At 63.0% G+C, this 19,729-nt stretch overlaps 2 protein-coding genes across 3 annotated transcripts in view; one reads left to right on the forward strand and one right to left on the reverse strand.

Annotated features, from left to right (window-relative positions):
* The first annotated feature begins 687 nt into the window (after positions 1 to 687).
* CIDEC (cell death inducing DFFA like effector c) lies at positions 688 to 2,336 on the forward strand. 2 transcript variants are annotated; one of them, XM_040615180.1, is made up of 6 exons: positions 688 to 772; positions 846 to 918; positions 1,093 to 1,234; positions 1,327 to 1,476; positions 1,633 to 1,817; positions 1,946 to 2,336. In XM_040615180.1, the coding sequence occupies exons 2-6, from the start codon at positions 869 to 871 to the stop codon at positions 2,130 to 2,132; spliced, it is 714 nt and encodes a 237-aa protein (XP_040471114.1). In that variant the 5' UTR covers positions 688 to 772; positions 846 to 868; the 3' UTR covers positions 2,133 to 2,336. The 2 variants fall into 2 exon arrangements, with proteins under 2 accessions (XP_040471114.1, XP_040471113.1); XM_040615179.1 differs by having other exon boundaries at positions 706 to 918.
* A 1,418-nt stretch (positions 2,337 to 3,754) lies between these two features.
* The window catches only part of ZFPM1 (zinc finger protein, FOG family member 1), a 34,431-nt gene continuing 18,456 nt past the window's right edge, over positions 3,755 to 19,729 (reverse strand). Inside the window, 8 exon segments of the mRNA XM_040615178.1 lie at positions 3,755 to 4,557; positions 4,559 to 6,537; positions 6,723 to 6,872; positions 7,014 to 7,109; positions 7,453 to 7,677; positions 7,811 to 8,023; positions 9,316 to 9,418; positions 11,687 to 11,820. Of these exon segments, the coding sequence (XP_040471112.1) occupies positions 4,318 to 4,557; positions 4,559 to 6,537; positions 6,723 to 6,872; positions 7,014 to 7,109; positions 7,453 to 7,677; positions 7,811 to 8,023; positions 9,316 to 9,418; positions 11,687 to 11,820 (3,140 nt within the window). The 3' untranslated portion in view covers positions 3,755 to 4,317.

The following is a 19,729-nucleotide window of genomic DNA, read 5'->3' on the forward strand; positions in this document are numbered from 1 at the left end:
GTGAGGCAGCCCGAAGGCTGCTAGCAGTCAGGGCAGGAGGATGCTCCCTGGGGCAGGAGGATGCTGGCGGTCAGGGCAGGAGGATGCTCCCTGAGACAGGGGAATGCTGATGGTTCATGGGGCAGGAGGATGCTCTCTGGGGCAGGAGGATGCTCTCTGGGGCAGGAGGATGCTCGTGGTCCCTGGGACAGGGGGATGCTCCCTGGAGCTGTCTGGTGGTTGCCCCCCCATCACCCTGTCACAGCAACCCGGGCAGCAGTGCCAGGCTGGTCCCGCCCCCTTGACTAGCTCCTCCCCTTGTGGCAGCAGGCCAGGGGGTGATTGGCTGAGGCAGGAAGGGTGGGGCTGGGTGGGCGGGGTCACTGCAAAATCTATATAAATGTGGTGGGGCCGATCTGGCATGGAGGTGTTGGTACCTGCTGGGGGTGAGTGGTGGTGCTTGTGGTCCGCAGGACCCTCCCTGTGGGTTCCTGGCTGGAGACGTCCCTGGAGCCGTAGGGCTGGGGTCACTATCGTGGGTGCCCCTGATTCCCAGAGCCCTCGTGGGCTGGTGTGGGGGTGCAGCCCGGTGCTGGTGTCTCACCTCTGCTCCAGCACTGACTCACAGCCCCATGTGCCGCTTTGCGCAAGAGCTGTGCTGGCAGAGGGACTCTGCCCGGGCGGCCACCGCCAGCCTAGCCCCGGCCAAAGGGCAGGCACAGCCCCCGCGTAAAGGCAGCGGCGCTGGGGTGCCGGCTCAGTGCTGTGCTGGAGCCGAGCGCGGGAGGTGCTGGTGGGTAGGGGTCTCCTGAAGCAGTTCTGGACAGACCACCCTGGCCCAAGGCTGAATCCTTCCTCCTCAGCAGGCTGGACCGTGCTGTTTGCCAAGATGGATTACGCCAAGTCGCTGAGCCTGCGCCTGGCTGCTCCTGTCTCCAAGTAAGTGCTGGAAGCCACCGTCCCCAGGGTGGGGGACACCGGAGCCCTCCCTGCTTTAGTACCTCTCAGCTCCCCGAGTGGATGTGCTGCTCCCGCTGAGTCCTGGCGGGGGCTGGCACTGCCCAGGGCTGGGTGCAGGTCTCAGGACACCCCAATCCCTCCATCCCTCCCCAGATGTGTCTCAGCAAGTGCCTCCATGACCCAGCAGCTGCTGTTGAGCCCGGCCCCACGGCCCCGGCCCTACCGTGTCTGCAACTGGGACCGCAGCGTGCGCAAGGGCATCATGGCGCAGAGCCTTGCCGAGCTGCTGTGCCAGGTGAGCCACGGCTGGCTGGGGACTGTCTCTCCACCTGGGTGGGCGGTGGGCTGGCTGCCCCTCAGCCCTGCTCACCCCCTGCACCTCCACAGGCTCAGAGCGCCCTGCTCGCCCCGGGTCCCATCTCGCTGGTGCTGGATGAGGATGGCACTGTGGTGGAGACGGAGGCTTTCTTCCAGACACTGGAGGAGGGCACGGTGCTGATGGCCCTGAGCAAGGGGCAAACCTGGGCTGCCTCCAAGGTGAGTGCACGAGCCTGCTTTATCCTGTCTGCATCCCATGCTGGGATCAGTGGGGAGATGCGATGCTTGCTGGGATGTACCTGGGATGCTGGGTGAAGTGGGACTGGGAGGAGGGTGAGGGTACCACTAGGTAATCCCGGTCCCACTCTCCCCTAGACGTCCGGCTACCAGCTGAGCCTCTCCCACAAGCCCCCTCGGAGGATCGATGTCGCCTGTGTCACCTTTGACCTCTACAAGACCAACCCGCGGGACCTGGGGTGCCTCAATGTCAAAGCCACACTCTATGGCACCTACAGCATGTCCTATGACCTGCGCTGCTACGGGGCCAGGCGGCTGATGAAGTGAGTGCTGGGGGGGGGGCCCAGAGATGGCTCTGGGAATGGGGATGCTGCAGTGGGGGACCAGCCCTGCTGCCCATCCCCTCTGTGGGCTGCAACGAGGCATGCTCATCCCCTTCCTCCCTGCCTAGGGAAGCCCTGCGCTGGACACTCTTCACCATGCAGGCCACCGGCCATGTCCTGCTCGGCACCTCCTGCTACATGCAGCAGCTCCTGGATGCCACAGAGGAGCCAAAGGAAGCAGAGAGCAGCCCCGCGCTGCAGAACCTCCTGCCCTGCAGCCTCCCACCCCTGCCCCGCAGGAAGACACTGCAGTGAGCTGGTGCCCTGTCCCCCCTTCTGTCACCTCCCCTCAGTTCCTGGGGGTCTCAGCACCCCGCTAGGTCAATGCCCCGGGGGAGGTTGCCATAGTGCCCAGCACAGCCTCTCCTTGCATCCCGCTGCCTGAATGGGGCCAGCTCTTCTCTGTATTATCTGCTGCTCTGTAAATATATTTATTTAAGTAAAGCTCTGCTAACTTCAGCTGTGTCTCAACCCATCTTTGTTGGCTGGGGGGACATCAGCCACTTGCTCTACTTGGCACTGTGGGGCTGTGCTGGGTGGTGGTGCAAGAACACGCAAGGAGGTGACCTGTTGCAACTGCTCCCTGAGGGAGCTGCTGCCTTCCTCCTGCTTGCCACCCCAGCACCCTGGCTGGCATGCAAGGCCTGGCCCGCACCCCCGGCACACAACTGGGACCCCCTCCTGGCACTGCAGGCAAGCCACGAGGAGGGCACAGCGCAAAATCCCCAAACAGCTTGTGGCAGCTCCTGTTCTTGCTCCACTTAAGGGGATGAAAGATGCCCCCCCACTGCTGGTGGTCCTGCTGCTCAGGGCACTGACTGTGCTGTTGGCACCTGGAGCAGGACTGGCACAGAGGGATGCTCCCCTCTTGCCCTGGGGCGGGGGTTTAACCCCTGTCCCCCTTGGCAGCCCCTGTGTGTGGGAGCCCTGGTGGCCCCAGCCTTGCACAAGCCTGCGGGCTGGTGCTGCCCTGGCCAAGCCCCATGGGACTGCAACTGCCCAGCTGCTCCAGGGATACCAGACTGGGAAACAAAACAGAGCCCGTGTGATGCTGGGTTGTGCCGATCAGGCAGCTGGGGGACCATACCTGAGCTGGAGCCCAGTATAGCGCTGGGCACTATAGGGAGCCCAGACTGGGGCCCTGCAGTGCAAGCCCTGCTAGCCAGGGTGGGCAAGCTGAGATGGAGGGGAAGGACCGCCACCCACCTGTGCTGTACTAGGAAGCACTGGGGTGAGCTGTGGGGAGGTAAGAAGCCATGCTCTTGGGGTGCTTAGGGGCACCCCCCTCCATGATGCACTACAGGGGCCGTGGGACCCAAGCCATGCTCACCTGGGGATGCCACTGCAGGGATCTGGGGCTCCAGTGCAGGAACTGCTGATGTGGCAGAGACCTGAACCAGGTTCAGGGCAGCACAAACCCACCTGTGGCTGTGGGAGTTTAATTAGCCTCATAATTAATGAGTCATCAGCCTGCAGCCCAGCACCAGCTGGAGCCCAGCCTAGGGGCTGGTGGCTGCATGGTCCCGTGGCACAGATGTGTGACACCCAGGGCAAGGTGGGTGCCACTGAAGGGTGCCAGTGACAGCCCAGCCCACAGCACACGTGTGACAGCCAGGGTAAGGTGGGTGCCACCAGGGAGTGCTGGTGACACCCCACTCTGTGACACAGATGTATGATACCTGGGGCAAGGTGGGTGTCACTGAGGGATGCTGGGGATGGCACAAGGACATGATGCTCTGCCCCGGTATTGCAAGCTGTCCCTGCCACCCCATGGCTATACACACCTGATGTCCCCAGCCTGATGTCCCTGACCCCATGGGGTGATGGTGGCTATGCCAGCCCCCGTGGTGTCCCCTGCATGCAGGCAGCAGCCCGGCTTTATTAGACATATTTATTTCTGTACACACTTATACATACAGTTCCCAGGGTAGCTTCATCCTTGCCTTCAGTGCTGCCCCCTTGCAGGGTCCAGTCTGTGCTGGGGGTCACCCACATGCTTACTAGGGTGCCCAGGGCCAAGCCCAGCCACGCTGTACCCCCTCCCCACCCCTGTAGTGTCTACTTGGGGGCAGAGCCCCTCCTGCAGCTCCCTGGCCAGGGCAGGGCCATGTGCCTTCTCCCTGCCTCAGTTTCCCTTTGGCACTGGCCCTGGCTGCAGCAGGGGCAGAGGTGGGGACACCACACAGCCCGTGGGCTGGGGCAGGGCCACCAGCACCGTGTTCCCCCCTGCCACAGGGTCCTTGGCCAGGGGCGCGTGAGACCCCCAACCTGGGGTGCAGTTTGGGGATACTGGAGGGACCTGCGGATGCTGAAGCTGCCCCAGTGGAGCCTCCATCACCCTGACCCCTGCAAGAGGGGGTGCCAGCCATTGGTTCCCAGTCCCCCAGCCCCTGCAGCCCCCCCCGGCGAGCGGTGGGGTGGGGGCAGTGTCGGGGGGGCTTTACTTGACGTGCTCAGCGGCGTGGGAGGAGCAGTAATACTTCTTGTGGGCGATGAAGGTGGAGAGGCTGCTGAACTTGATGTTGCAGAGGCGACAGTACCTGTGGTTGCCGTTGGGCACCGGGCTGGGCACAGCCTTGGCCGGGGGGGTCTGCACGCCCCTGTCCGTGTAGGCAGGGGGCGTGGGGGGCTTGCGGGTGGCTTCCCGCAGTCCCTCGGGGGCTCCAGGTGAAGCGGGGGGGCCGGGGTGAGGCGGGGGCCCGGGGGCTGCCATCCTGACCCTCCTTGCCGTTGAAGCTGTCCCGGCGAAGGCGGGGTGCAGGCAGGCGGGGGGGTGACGCCGTGGGCAGCGGGGACTCGGGTGTCCTGCCGGCACTGGGTGCTGGGGCATCAGGGAGCCCCTGCCCGGCCACCGGCGGCTTGGCAATGAAGAGCCCGTGGGCGTTACGGAAGTGCTCGAGGAGGTCACTCTTGATGGCCCCATTGAGGGGACAGTAGGGACAGGCAGCCAGGGGTCCCTTCGCCCCCGGGGGTGGCAGGGGACCCTTAGGGTGTCGCTGCAGTGAGTCCGCCCCGGATGCACCGGGGTAGGGGATGCCAGGGCTCCCCGCCGGAGCTGCCCTCACCCGCACGCCTTCGGGGTCCCCTTCGCCGGGGCTGCTGGGGCTGCGCCGACCCTTGAGGGGGGCTGGCATGGTCCCCTTCATCTTCTGGAGGTGCTCGAGGGTGCGGGGCTGCAGCGGGGTGGCCGGGCACTGGTATTTCTTGTGGGCCAAGTAGCTGTCGAGGCTGTTGAAGCTGATGCGGCAGGCAGTGCATTCGTGGTAGTCGGCCAAGGGCAGCACTGGTGCCGGCGGCGGATCCCCCTGCCACCGCGGCTTCTTGCTCAGGTCGATGGGACCGTCGGCATCCGGGCTGGAGCGGGGCGAGGGGGCAGCCCCCGGGGGGTCAGGGGCTGGCGGGGGGTCAGGGGCTGGTAGGGGTTCGGCGGGGCGGTGAGCAGCCCCGTGGATCTCGTAGAGCTTGCGGCGTTTGCGGGTGCGGAGAGGCTGGGGCAGGAAGGGGACTTTGGGGGCACTGGGGCGGCGGAGGGGGGGGTCGTGGCGGGAGGCACAGTAGAAACGCTTGTGCACCACGTAGGTCTCGTGGCGGCTGAAGCGGATGTTGCACGCCTCGCATAGCGTCTTGCTGGGGTCCTCGTCCCCCTCGTCCCCTGCCGAGCTGCTGGGGCTCTGGCTGTCCTCACTGCACCGCCCTGACCCCCCCTCTGCCTCAGGGGACCCCGCTTTGCCCCCCGTCTCTTCTGCCTTCACCTCTGACGTGGCGGCCGGTGGCATGGCATCCTGTCCGGCATCCCCGTCTGCTGCCGCTGTCCCCTGCCCATCGCCTGCTGGCGGGGACAGCAGTGTCCCTGGGGCAGGAGGACCCTTGGGTGCCCCGGGGGGGGCTTTGAGCTTGCGCACCCCGGGGGTGCTGTCCTCGGCCAGGTGCCGGCTAGAGCAGTAGAGACGCTTGTGCACATAGTAGTTGTTGATGTTGTTGAAGGTGATCTCGCACTCGAAGCACGTGGCGCCCTTGGGCACCGGTGTGCCGGTGTAGATGTTGGGTGGCACTGCGCTGCCGTGGCCCTGCTTCAGCCGGCTGTGCACCAGCTCCGACATCTTTGCCAGGATCTCCGACGCCTGCGGCACCACTGCGGCTTCGTGGCCGAACACATACTGGGGTAGGAAGACGGTGCCGCCGGCTGTGCCTGTCCCCGGCTCGCTGGGCACCGGGCTGGAGCCTGGCGTGGGACTGGCAAGCTCCGACTTGACCTTCGCCGAGGGCAGGCTGCGGGGGGATGAAGTCCGGGAGCAGGCGTCGGGGCTGCCGCCCCCCTCCCCGGGGCCACCGCTTTTCGGCGCCTCCGCCTCGCTGGCTGGGCTGCTGGCAGGCTCCTCCTTGACGCGGATGGCCTCGCCGGAGGAAGAGGAAGAGGAGGACGATGATGATGATGATGGCCCTTCCCCGTTTTGTGGCTGGGCTGGTGGTGAAAGCTTGCCAGCCCTGGTGTCAGGGGGTGAGGTGGGCGGTGCTGGGGGGCCCGTGGCGTCGGGGCCAGGCGGTGGGGCGGGCAGGGGGCCATGCAGCACCACATGCTGTGCCAGCGCCGGCAGCCCCTCGGGCAGGAACGCCGGCAGGCTGCACTTTCGCAGAGATGCGTTGTTCGTCTGGCTCAGCCCTGCCAAGGGGACAGAGGCACCGTTACCGACATCCCCAGCACAGGCGCGTTCACCCCGTCCCCCTGTCCCCCTGCCCCCCTCCTCGTGGCTGGAGCCGTCTGGGGACACGGCCCTCGGTGGTGAAGCCAGGCTCTGCATGGGTGCTGGCACGCGTCCCCCCGTGCCCACAGCCTGCAGTACCCACCGGGGGCGAGGGGTTTGGCGGTGGGCAGGGCTGGTCCCGGCGAGTACACCTCTCCCTTGGAGCCCGGCTGGCAGATCATATGGTTGGTGACCAGGTGGCTGTAGAGGATGTCCCTTGTGGTGGAGATGAAGCCACAGCTGTGGCAAACACCTGCAGGGAACATGGCATGGGGCTGAGCAGGCAGGATGGCACCCAGCAGGGCAGGCAGAGACCCACGGGGAGCAGGTCGCTGTCCTGGGCTGTGCTGGAGGGGACAGGGGTGTCCCTGTGGGGACACCGTGCAGTACTCACCGTTCAGGGTGTCTGTGTGCACCTTCAGGTGACGCTCGCAGTTGGCTTTTGTGGTGAAGGCGGACAGGCAGATCAGGCAGACGAACGGCCGCTCTCCTGCAGGATGGATGGACAGGTGGACGCTCAGCGCCGAGGGAAGGGGGACAGGGACCGCGGGCACACCCCAGAGGGCCAGCTGTGCCAGCCAGGAGGGTGCCGACTGTGGGAAGCAGCACGCCCTCTCCATCTTTACAGGGCGGAGATGGGGGAAGACCTACAAGTGAGCTGACCCAACCCAGTAACCCAGCTGGGGGAGAACCTCATCTAACTGGTCAGCTGTGCTGCAGCCCCACAGCCTCCCTGCCCCTCCACCCAGCAGGCTCCGGGGTCCTTGTGCGTGGCTCGGTGTCCCCAGGCTGCAGCAGCGTGCTGTGCCGTGCCGTGCCGTGCCGTGCCATACCGCTGTGGCTCCGCATGTGGATCTCCAGGGAGCTGGCGCTGGGGCAGCTCTTCTTGCACTGGGGGAAGGGGCAAACGCGTTCGTTGGGGTAGGTCTCCTTGGGCTTCTCCTCCAGGGCGGGCGAGCTGGCACTCTGCCGGCTGGCACAGTAGTACATCAGGTGGGCTTGCAGGTTGCGCTCGCTCCGGTACCAGATCCCGCAGTCCTTGCATGGGAAGACATCCTCTGCGGCAGGAAAGGGACGCAAGGAAGGGACATAGATCATGTGCACGACAGGCTGGGGACCCCCGGCGTGGTCCTGGCCCCGCAGGTTTCACCATGTCCCCCCTCCCCGTGCTCTCCGTCCCCTGGGACTCACTGTTCACCACAGCGGTGGCCAGGATGGCGGCCATGCCGGCTTGCTGCGGCAGCAGCTGGATGTCCGAGTGCAGCGCGGCCGGGTACAGCGAGTCGCTGGGCTCTGCCTTCACCGCGGGGCTGTTGGGGATGGCCGGCGGCTCGGCCACCACGAAGGCGCACACGGCTTCATCCTCTCTCAGGGTGCGCGTCGTCCGGCACCACAGGGCTTCGTCTGGTGGGGGGAACAGTCAGCACCCACCCCCTGGACCCTCCCCGTCCTGCTGCTGGGCTGCTGCCTGCATGGCTCTGGGACCCCTGTCCCCTCGGTCCCTGTCCCCAGCTGCAGCTGGTGCTTCCTCCCAGCCATGGCTGAGCCCCAGCCTGCCTGGAGATGGCGGTGTCTGCCCGCGCCGGAGCGCTGCTGCCGGGCCCAGCTGCCAGAGCCTCCCCTCGGCCTGCACCGCGCTCCCGCTGCGCCTTGCACCCATGCATGCAGTAATGCCTGCACCGCGCTCCCGCTGCACCTTGCACCCATGCATGCAGTAATGCCTGCACCGCGCTCCCGCTGTGCCTTGCACCCATGCATGCAGTAATGCCTGCACAGAGTCCTATGTCAACGACCGCAGTAATGCTCCCACTGCGCCTTGCACCCGTGCATGCAGTAATGCCTGCACCGTGCTCCCACTGCACCTTGCACCCATGCATGCAGTAATGCCTGCACCGCGCTCCCACTGCACCTTGCACCCATGCATGCAGTAATGCCTGCACCGTGCTCCCACTGCACCTTGCACCCGTGCATGCAGTAATGCCTGCACCGTGCTCCCACTGCACCTTGCACCCATGCATGCAGTAATGCCTGCACCGTGCTCCCACTGCACCTTGCACCCGTGCATGCAGTAATGCCTGCACCGTGCTCCCACTGCACCTTGCACCCATGCATGCAGTAATGCCTGCACCGCGCTCCCGCTGTGCCTTGCACCCATGCATGCAGTAATGCCTGCACCGAGTCCTATGTCAACGACCGCAGTAATGCTCCCGCTGCGCCTTGCACCCATGCATGCAGTAATGCCTGCACTGAGTCCTACACCGATGCATGCAGTAATGCTTGCATGGAGTCCTATGCCAATGTCTGCAGTCATGCTTCCACTGAGCCTTGCACCAGTGCTTGCCCCAAATCTTGCCCCAGCTGCATGCAGCAACACTTGCACTACTGCTTGCACCAGTATTTACACTAGCCGCTGCGTGCTGGGACCCTCCTCATATCCCCCAGCAGCTGGGGAGGGCTGGGACAGGGGTGCTGGGTCACAGAGGAGCAGACACTGCCCCAGCAGCTGTGGGGGGGCCATGGGTGCTGGCAGGTGTGGGCAGGCACCGGCAGCGGGCTGGGGGCACAGGGATGGAGGGGGGACAGGGACCTATCCCTCTGCAGTAGCACCCCTTCCCCCACCCAAGTGCCGAGGTGGCCATGCCTGGCCCCCCCAGCCCCCCACCCCAGGCACGGGGACACGTGGCACTGGTACCAACCCTTCCTGTAGATCACGGCGTTGGCGTCGGGCTCTCCAGGCACGAGGGGCAGCCGGGACAGCCAGCAGCTCTCGTCCCCCAGCACCAGCGTCACGGGTGGGCTCTGAGGGCAGGGAGAGGGGGTGAGCACTGCGCCCCGAAACGGGCTGGGGTCAGGGAGCCGTGGCAGCCTCCCTCAGCTCATGCCCGGCTCTGCCTTCCCGCATCGCTAATGAATATTAATGAGCAGAAAGGGGGGGGGGGGGGAAATTAATCTGCCTGATCCTCCGATGGCTGCCGCAGTAACGATATGAAATCTAATTATTCGTCCCAATATTTCTAAACCCTCCAACTCAGCCTGACAGTCGCAGCCGGTTGAGGCCTTATCACCGCCAGGAGCCGAGTGCTGGCAGCGTGATAAACCCCACGCGCAAGCGCGGGCAGGCGCTCGCACACACGCGCGCACGGCCCATGGTGCACCCGCAGCACCCGCACGCTGCTGCCGCTGCTGCGGGAACCCACCTGCCCCCAGGGACAGCGGGTGGGAAATGAGGCTGGGGGCTTAGGGCCCCCCTGCATGGGAGGCGGGGATGGGTGCTGCTGGTGGTACCGGGCTGAGCTCCCTTGGGGACCACGGTGGCCCCTCCATGACCTGTGCTGAGGCCAGGAGGGAGAGGAGGGTCTCTGCAGAGCTTTTGCTCTGTGCAGGGGGGGGGGGGGAATCTGTGGGTACCTCCTGATGGAAGTAGGTTCCTGCAGCACCCCAGGGTGCTCCCAGCACCCCAGGGTGCCTGCCCCAGCTCCCCTTGGTGGCCCCAGCCCCTGCGTCAAGCCCTTCCTTGTTCTCCCTGGAACAAAGAGGTCAGTGTCTCCACTCTGCACCAGCCCGATAACCATCGGAAACCCTATCTTCTCTGCATCCGCTGGGATGGTGTTATCAGGACGGCCCCATGCCCTCGCTGTCCCCCCGCCATGGGCATCACCCGAGGCCGGGTGGCCGGGGGGACACGGGGCAGGGATGGAGTGGGGGGACAGCCACAGGGCGAGCCAGCACGTGGGGCTCCATGGTCCCTTGGCACTGCTGGGCTGGTGACACTGGTGGGTTTGCACACTCTCCTGAGAAAGGCTGTTTTGGGGGAGCCCCATGGGATCAGCTTGGGGGTGGGAAGGCATCTTCCTCCTCCTCTTCCACCTTCTCCTTCTCCTCCATCAGTGCAGCGATGGGCACGCATGGTGCTCCGTGCCACAGAGGCATCAAAGCCACCCGGTGTTCCCAGTTCCCACTAAAACCCCAGGATGGGATAATGTCCACATGGAAACGAACAGCAGAGCCAGGCAGGATCTGGGGGAGACCCCCTGCACCCCCCCCCCTGCCGTCAGCAACAAAGACGAAGGGACCCGAGGGCGACAGCCCATATCAGGGATGGGGCTGCGATTCCTTCCTCGCTTCCCCAAGCAGAGATAGGGAGGGAGGCGAGTGGTGGAGGAGAGCAGGGCTGGGAATCATCAGCCGGGCTCGATAAGGGAGCTGCTGAAATGGGAGCAAAAATATTTAGACAATAAATGAAGTATCAGAAAAAAGCCGCGCATATCTTTAAGAAATCAATCATCCTGTACCGGGTGTCTGGACACATGGCGCCAACCAGGAGATAGGGAGCCAAACTGGGCAGATAAGGGTTAATCAAGGATTTAATTCGGCAAAGATAAACGGGCCTGAGCTAAAAAAAAAAGAAAAAAAAAAAAGAGAAAAAAAGAGAAAAAAAAAGAAAAAAAGAGAAAAAAGAGCAAGCGAGGGAGGAGAAGGAGGTGGGGATGGAGCCCGGGTGAGATTCTCCAGCCTCAAAGATCCTGGGCTGGAGCTGCTGGCGTGCACCTCCGGGGCAGGGGAAGGATGTGACTGGGATGTGCGGATCCAGCACCCACAACACACCGCAGGGTGTGTGCTCGCCCCGGTGCAGTGTGCTCCTGCCACGGAGAGCCACCAGCGCCCCGCGCTGTCTCCTCTCCTGCCCCTTCCCCATGGGCTACAGAGCCCTGGCGCTTTCTAGGCACAAGCAGAGCCCCCTGGGAGCAAATGTGGGGTGGGAAACCCAGAGACCACATCTCCTCTGTGAGGGCACGTGTACCACCAAGCAGCCTGCTTGCCTGCAGCCATGCACAGGAAGGGATGGGAGGGCATGGCCAGCATCCCATCCCTGGGCCTGTGGGGATGCTCTGAGCTTGGGAGTGTATGGCCGGGAAACCTCTTGGCCACCCAAACCACGAGATTCCCAGGGAGTCAGGAGCTCAAGCATGGAAAATCCCTTCCAAACGAACTCCTCTCCCCAAACAACTTGTTTCCTCAGGACTTTCCCTGCCACCATCCCTGGCAGCCCGCGGCAGTGCTCCTTACCATCTCGCCGTGCCCCGGTGATGCCGGCTCGCTGTGGATGCTGCCCTGGAAGGGTCCCCAGGAGAAGCCCTCGGGGAGGCTCCTGCGGGTTCGCACCTGCCTCTCCCCCTCCTGCACAGCCAGATCCAGCTCATCTGTGGGGAGACAGGCACAGCATCGGCACGATGCCCCCCAGCCAGGTCCCTGGCCTGCACCAGCCCCAGGTCCCTGCAGACATGGGCACCCACCAGGAGCCGAGTGCTGTGGGGCTGTGTCTGCAGTGGGTGGGTGGGATCTGGCCACTCGCTGGGGGGTCCGGGCATGGCCCGGGGGTCCAGGCACAGCACAGTGGCGGAGAGGAAGGAGCATTTCCCATCCCGGCACCCAAAGTTGCAGAAGCTTCAGGGCTTAATGGCTTTGATTATCTGATAAGCCTCTGGTTTAATGGGTTAGATAACATGTTAATACGCTATGAAGGCTGCTCTAAAATGTTTTAACTGTGCCTTTGTCTTTCGGAGCGCAGATAAGATGGCAGGTAACCAATACGGAGATGGATGTGCGCTGGCTGCCCCTTGCTGCACAGCACGAAGGGGCCAGACACTGCTCCCCCAAAACCAAGATGCTCCCCGAGGACAGCGAGCCAAACGCTGGGCCACCAGCGAGGCAGGGTGCCCAGGGCACCCATCTGCAGCCAGGAAGGCTCCTAACTCCCCAGGGTGCTCTGGAGAAGAAGTGGGATCCCCCCACCATCATGCCAGGGAAAAGAGCCCCCCCTAAGGCCATGTGCCCAGAGCCCTGTCCCTCGAAGGCTCCATAGCAGATGCAGCTGGTGCCCAGGTCCCGTGGGCAGGGAGGAGGCTGCACTCGTTTGAAGGCAAAATTGCTTTCCGAGCTGGGAGCGCGGGGAGGATAAAGCGATCCCATGGCTGCGGAGATTGAAATCTGATGTGTTTATTAGCTGGGCTGACATCTGGATCCTCTCGACGCTGGGGTAAGTTAAGGTGAGTGACTGGAAGTGCTGGGTGGTGAGCACGGGTTGGCAGCACCGGCGATTGCCGGGTCCAACCGCCACCCACAGGTCCCCTCCATCCGCTGAGGAAGCCCCGTGCTGCCAAGGATGTGGCTCTGAATGACATCCCAGCGGAGCAGCCAATCCCCCTCAGCAAAACCTGCCGGGAGGTGGGCTGGAGAGGGGGTCTGTGAAGGTGTTGAAGGTCCCCGAGGTCTTTGGGGTCACTGGACTGGTCCCCACGCTTAGGCACATGCCACCCTCCATCCCCGTGCCCGCAGCCTTCAGTAGACACAAGGGAAAGATGCGCTCTGCCCGGCCGGGGTGCAGGCAGGGCTGCCTGCTTCCCCTTCCCACACACCTTGGTGCTCTCAGCCGGGGAGCCCTTGGTGCTGGCCCGGCAGCTCCAAAAGCTGCCCTGGCCACGGGAATCCTGGCTCTGTTTCTAGTTGAGATTTCATCCCTAGCAAAGTGGTTTTGGGAGTGAGCACAGTGCCAGTTCTGGCCACCCTGCATCCCTGGCATGCCCTTTCCCCGCATCCCTGGCATCCCCCTGCCTGTGCCCCCACCAGGTCCATCCCAGGATAGGGAGGAGGAGGAGGGCTGGGACATTTGAGGAGCTGATGGGATTTACTCCCAAGCACCAACTGATGATGAGGAGGGGCAGCAGCAGCCCCTCGACTGGCTGGTCCCTCCCACAAAGGAGCCGGGGAGCAGGCAGGGAGCAGGATGCAACGATCAGCGGGGCCTCGGCGCTGAGCTGGGCAGTTGGACCCTTGCACGGTGCACACTGCCCCATGTTCCCAACACCTGGCTGACTCCCGACGTGCTGGGGTCCCTCCAGGATGCAGTCTTAGCATCCCAGGCTGCCTGCCCTCACCCCCTCAGCTCCGGGGAGAGGACAGCGAATCCCCAAATCCCCAGGAGAGCCCCAACAATGGTGGTGGCTCCTCGCTGGCTTTGCCACCCTGTAGAGTCTGGCTACTTTTGGGGAACGGAGCCCAACCGCCACGTCCCCTCCTGTGCCCCCCCTTTTGCCCCTCCTTCCCCCTGTCTCACTGGTAATCAGCGGCGTTTGGGTCAGGAGACCATGTCTCTGAGATAAGAGCGTTCGCCTGACACTTCCCATGTCAGAGCACTTCATCTTCTGTGTATCAAACCCCAGCAGAGAAAACACGCAGGCGCTGATAAAGAGAAAACCGTTCCAGACAGGGGGACAAAAATAGTGTTGCCGGAGCTGGCCCCGCTCCCCGCCAGCACCCGATGGCCACGGCACCGGCCAGTGGCCCAATCCAGCAGTGTCACCCCAAAGATGTGGCGGTGGTGAACCCCAGCCAATGGTCCTGAGCAGTTCTCTGTCCCAGTGGGTGTCCCTGTGCCCGGCTGGGGATGCTGCCGGAGCCCCTGCGGTACTCGGCTGCACCCACATTCATACACCAAGAAAAAAAGAGAAGGAAAACGGTCATTTTTCAAACTAAGCACACGGCATTGCTGTGCTTCTCCCTTTGGCACGAGGAAAATGATGCTGAGCCGGGATGGGGTGACCTGGGAGATGCTGTTTGCTCACGCTGCCCGCACTTGGGAACAAAACCCGAAGTGAGCGAGCTATGTCCCCGCGTGGGGACAACCACACAGCATGGAGCAATCCCCATCCCTATGCTCCAAAGGTGCCGGATTCAGCCACATCACCCTGCCTGCAACCTGGGGAGGTTGGGAAGAGCTGGTGCCAGCCTGTGGGGTGCCCCAGGTGACCCCCAGCAGTCTCCCTGGTGAGTGGAAAGGAGCAAAGTCCATGGGCGCCAGCCCCGCTCTGGTGCTGCCCTCCCCGCGGGATCCCCCCCGGCAGGTGAACACCACCCCGGGTATCTCGTCTGGCCATCGGTCCCTGGCCAGGCGGTGCCCCACCGCCCACCAGCCCCGCCGTTATGTTATCGCAGGAGGGTTTATCTCCGGATCATTAACCAAATTGGGCAGGGACCCGGCTGTTTGCTTTGGGTTGCAAAGAAAAGCGGCGGAAAGGAGTGGAAAAAAGCCCCTGGTGAGCTAGGTGCACCTGCTCAGCGCAACAAGGACCCCAGTGCTCTGCCTGCTGCTGAAACACGGGGTGCTGGGGCTGCTCACTGCCCCCCCCCAGGCCGGCAGCGCCTGCTCACCCAGCACTGCACCTCGGCTTATCTCCCTATCGAGAGATTTCAAAGAAATAGGCTGAGCTGTGCTGGAGAGCAAAGATTAATCCTGTCATCACACCACGGCCATGCATCGGGCGATCGATGGCTGAGAAGGCATGGCTGGCACCCGCGTCCCTGGGGACCTGCAGGGCACGTGGGGAGGAAGCCTGCGGGGTCGCATGGTGCCAGTAAGGCATCACCGTGCAACACGGCTGCATCTTCCTCCGGCATGGGGTGAACGGGGCGTGATGATGATGAATTTCCACAAGAGCCTATCCGCAAGGTGACCCACAGCACCCTTACAGCCAGGGAAATAAACAGCACCATGGGTGGGGATATGCCAGCTCCTGTGGCCGTCCCGTGTGGATGCTCCCAAAGCGCAGACACATCCACGTGCCCACATCTGCTTTCCCTGCAGGTGGGAGTGAGCAGGAGGGAAGGGCGGCCCTGGGCCAAACCTATTCCATCCCATCCCATCCCCAAGCAGCTCCCGCATCCCCTCGCCCCAACTGCATCCCTGTGACTTTAATCAAATCCGAATGAACCGGCTCTGCCCCTCGGCGGGGATCTGGGCTCGGAGGTCCCCGCAATGTTTGCAGCTGCCTGGATACTATCTGGATAAGTACTGCTATCGGGGTGTCACGGGACCATGTCCCAGCACCAGCCGTGCCGCGTGCCGCTCCTATTAATACAGCGTTCTGTGCCTGGCCCTGGGGGCTGCCAGCCCTGGGGGCCACAACCCCGGGTACAGCCCCCACCTGAGCCCTGGTGACGCAGAGCCTGGGAGAACGGGAATGAACTGGTGGTCTCTGCTCCCATCCCAGCACGTGCAGGATGTCCCTGTGGCATGGGAGCCCCCAAGGGGGAGGGAGGATGGATGGATTGATCCATCCATCTATCGGTACCCAACCTCCCGTGGCTCTCCCAGTCCTGCTCGGGAAAAGCCGAGCTGGAGAAGCCCCGACTCCCCCGGCAGCCCTGGCTCAGCCCCGCGGTGTGCCCCAGCTGCTGTTTTTAGAAGCAGCGAGTGCACGGCGGAAGGAATAAATCCTGACAACTCAACTAGTGAAATGATGTGATGGCACCGCTCCGATAAGATGGAGGGAGCCGATTGGGAAGAGTCTTAAGCTGTGAACACGCAGCATCTCCACTCTTCACCTCCACTCACAAAGGGAAATCTCTCCAAAGGGGCTAAGGAGATTATCCCAGCTTTGCCGTCCCGGGTGCTCGAGTAATCAGGGCAGCCTTGGGGACGACAAAGGAGCGAGGAGGGTTTAAATTCAAGCCTTGCTGGGCTGTGCCTGCTTGGGCTCAGCCTGGGGTTGCTCTGGCCGAGCTGCCGCAGACCGAGAGGGAACAGCTGTGGGAGAGCTGGGCTGCCGCTGGCTCTGCCCCCCGCTTTGGGGTACAGGAGGGCACCCCACTGCCCCCGTGGGGTGGGAGCTGGGGGGGGGGAGACTTATGCCTTTATCGCTCCTGCCCATCGCTTGCAATTTATTGATTTTTTTTTGACAGAGTACAACAGCAAATCTTTATCGGGCTGAACCCTGCCCCTGGTTAATGGAGGAGCTCTGACCTACCCCGGGTGAGCAGAGCGGGCACCTCCCGGCGCCTGGGCAGGCCAGGGAGGGGGCAACGGCACCCAGGAGGTGTTGAACCCCAAAAGGTCTGGGCACCCAGCTTGCCAGCTGTGCACCACAGCTGGCAGGCACCGGCAGCAGGGCGGGCACCAGCCGTGCCATGCGTCGCCTGGGGATCGCCCTTCCCGTACGCCCCACGTAAGCTGGGGTGCCCTGCCCCAGCAGGATGCATCCCGATAAGCCTCCCTGGGATGTTTGCATTCGGGGTGTTTCTATGCCCTGCTGGGATGTGGCTCTCAGGGGGTCCCCATCCCCAGATGTAAATGGGAGCTGTAAGCACCTGCAGTAGCATCAGAAAACACTCAGGGAGGATAAGAAGGAGGAAAACTTCCTGGCTCCCCCCAGGGCTGCCAGGGGTGGCTGGACCCTTGTGCCAGGGACCCCCTGTCCCTGCTCTGTCCCCACGCGTGGGGCTGCTTGGACCCGCTGGCTCTGCCCAGGCTGGTGCCAGGCAGTGGGTAGGGGTGTGCTGGGGGGGCCAGGAAGCTGGGTAGGGGGGAGGAAGGGGAGCGAAGGGGCCCCCGGAGCCGATGCAGAGGGTAGATATCCCCTCCGGAAAAGAGGGGGGACCACATGGGGGGGTCACTGCCGCAGTGCTGGGCAGGGCCTATCTGTGTGGGTGGGAGGACCCCAGGGGGACAGCACCTAGACGTAGGAGAGGGGTCGGGAGCTCTGCTTCAAACAAGCCCTAAACCCCACCAGTCCTCAGATCCAGAGTGGCAAGGCAGCAGTGACTGACAGCTGTCAGTCACCATGAGCCTGGCAGTGTTGCCCTCAGGGCTCTCACCCCAAGTATGCAAGACATTCTTCTCCTTCCCAAGGGAAAATGGAAGGGAAGACAGGGATAGAGCAGGGGATGCTGCTGGCATGTCAACAGCCCCCAGCACTGCCCGACGCAGCAGTGTCCCTGCCAGGCTATGGGAAATGCTGGTCTGGGTGTCCCCCCATGCTGGCAGAGTCCCCAAACCAGTCTGAGCATCCCTCCACCCCAGCAGTGACCTCAAACTAGTCTGAGCATCCCTCTGCTCCAGCTGTGTCTCCAAACTGGCCCAACTATCCCTGCACCCCAAGCAGTGTCCCCAAACTGGTCTGAGCATCCTTCCACTCAGCAATGTCCCCAAACCAGTCCGAGCATCCCATCGAGTGTCTCCAAACCAGCCTGAGCATCCCTTTACACCATCAACATCCCCTAACGGTCCTCAGCATCCCTCCACCCTGCCGTGTGCCCGGAGGCTGAGCTGAGGGCAGGGATCTGCAGGTACAGACCCCAGTAGGGATGGGGTCCTCTTCAATGTCCCCAATCCAAGACAGGTGCCACCACTGGGACCATTCCCATTCTGATGTCAAATATGCCACTGCCTTTGGTGCCATGACGTGGCTTTGTTGGACGCAAGCCAGGTAGGGGGTTTTCAGGGCCTTGGGGGACCCCCTGACTCAGGGGGGTTACTGTCCCGAACCCCAACTTCTCCCTGTCCCCCAGCAATCTAACACAAACACAACTATCTGCTGCTCAGCCCGGTTCCCAGTGATAAAAAGAAATAGCTGGAATAATTTTTCCCACCCACACATACCAGGGTGGAGGGGAAGGGGGAGCAATGGGGCAGATGCGGCGCGGGGCCGGCCATCCGGACAAGCCGTCCCTCCTCATCATGCCCTGCTCGCCCTGATAATAAACCTTGAGGTTTGCAGACAAACTCCGGGCAGCCAGAGATTATTCAGGCAGGAGTCGTGGCACAGATAAACACAACTGAAGGCGAGCGGGAGGCGAAAGGGAAGGGGGAGGCAGGGGGGAAAGGAAAATAAAAAAAGTCTGCAGTTTTAATTAGATGCACCAAAAAAATAAGAAGTTGCTCTGTCCCGTCCCGGTACCCTGCATACAGGACTCGTGGTGAGGATGGATTTGGGGTTCACGGTTGGTGCTGGGAGAGGTGGACCCTATGCCATGCTCTGTAATTAACCCAGAGTCATCGTTACCACCCAGGAGCAATTAAATAAACCCCAGAGAGACGAGCTGGCAGCGGGACATCGGGGGCTCAGCAAGGCTGAAATCTTGGTGGAGACCCAAATAGTGATGCTGACACAGAAAAGGAGAGTGACCTGCTCTTTCAGGGAGGGTGGTGGGACACGGCCACAGGGGGACGAGGCAAGAGCCACCCCTGGGTCTGGTCCCATCTGCTCCATCCTTTCCCTACCAGCGACCCACCGGTGTCCCCACAGGGACAAAAGCAAAAAGCTTCATTCCACCTTGCAGAAAGGCAAGTGCCGCCAGGGCTGCCCCGGGCTGCAGCCTCCCAGTGGGGATTCGCCAGTGCCTCGTAATGCGGTTGAGCAGCCTGTCCCTCAGCAGGGCTCTGCTCTCCTCTGTTCCCCTGTCCCAACATCACCACGTTTGTGAAATTTGCTGAAGCTTTTCACCTTATCCCTCTGGGAGAATTTGCCTGACTTGGTGAGGCTGGTGGGCAGTGACGGGCACGAGGGGACAGCCCTGGGAGGGGAGCTGGAGGCTGCGGGTGCTCCTGAAAGTCTTCGCTACCACCCTGCTCCTGAGCAAACAAAAATGGGTGGGAAAGATGGAAACCTGAGGCATGGCAGAGAGCCGCTGGTGAGGCTGCAAGGAAGGGCTTGGGGGAATTTGGGCAGGATGGATATCCCCTCTCCAGCCCCACCAGAGGATGAAGTGGCTGGCCTGGGTGGGCACAAAGCGTGGCCACGCTCCATCCCGCGATCCCATTGGGAAGCACAACCGAGGTGTCCCAGCACCCCGGCACATCTGTAAAGGCTCCCAAGTCGAGGATTACATTCTCCAGCTCCCAGGGATTTGCATATCAGCCAGGCACGCAGCAGCCCCCTCCAGCTAACAAGGTCATTTCAAAGATAAAACAAAATACTCCTTCTCCTGTGCCGGCACGCGGGGCCAAGGAGCCCCACGGCGAGGTCCTGGCACGCTGCATCCCCGGGCTGCCAAGCCTCTGGCACAGCGATGCACCCCGGGGCAGCAGATTTGGAGACCCACAGGGCAAAACCATAGTGGGGGTGACCCAGTAGCCCCCCCAGAAAGGGCCAGGGGAAGGCGAGACCCCCGCAGGGCACGAACAAAGGTGCCCGGAGCAGCCCGCTTGCCCCTCCCGTGTCGCGCCGCATCTTCGCAGCTGCCATTGCTGACATATGGCGGATCCTGCCAGATAAAAAAAGAAAATTCAGGCTGCTCAGAGTTTCCCTTTTCGCCAGCTCCATCCCTGATAAGTGC

This window comes from Falco naumanni, chromosome 15, assembly GCF_017639655.2.
Source record: "Falco naumanni isolate bFalNau1 chromosome 15, bFalNau1.pat, whole genome shotgun sequence".
NCBI lineage: Eukaryota > Metazoa > Chordata > Aves > Falconiformes > Falconidae > Falco > Falco naumanni.

Bases quoted from the DNA above. Each gene is read 5' to 3' on its own strand.
- CIDEC (XM_040615180.1), top strand. From the start codon at position 869: ATGGATTACGCCAAGTCGCTGAGCCTGCGCCTGGCTGCTCCTGTCTCC. The intron at 1,235-1,326 runs GTGAGCCACGGC...GCACCTCCACAG, and splicing joins TTGCCGAGCTGCTGTGCCAG to GCTCAGAGCGCCCTGCTCGC. The intron at 1,477-1,632 runs GTGAGTGCACGA...ACTCTCCCCTAG, and splicing joins AAACCTGGGCTGCCTCCAAG to ACGTCCGGCTACCAGCTGAG.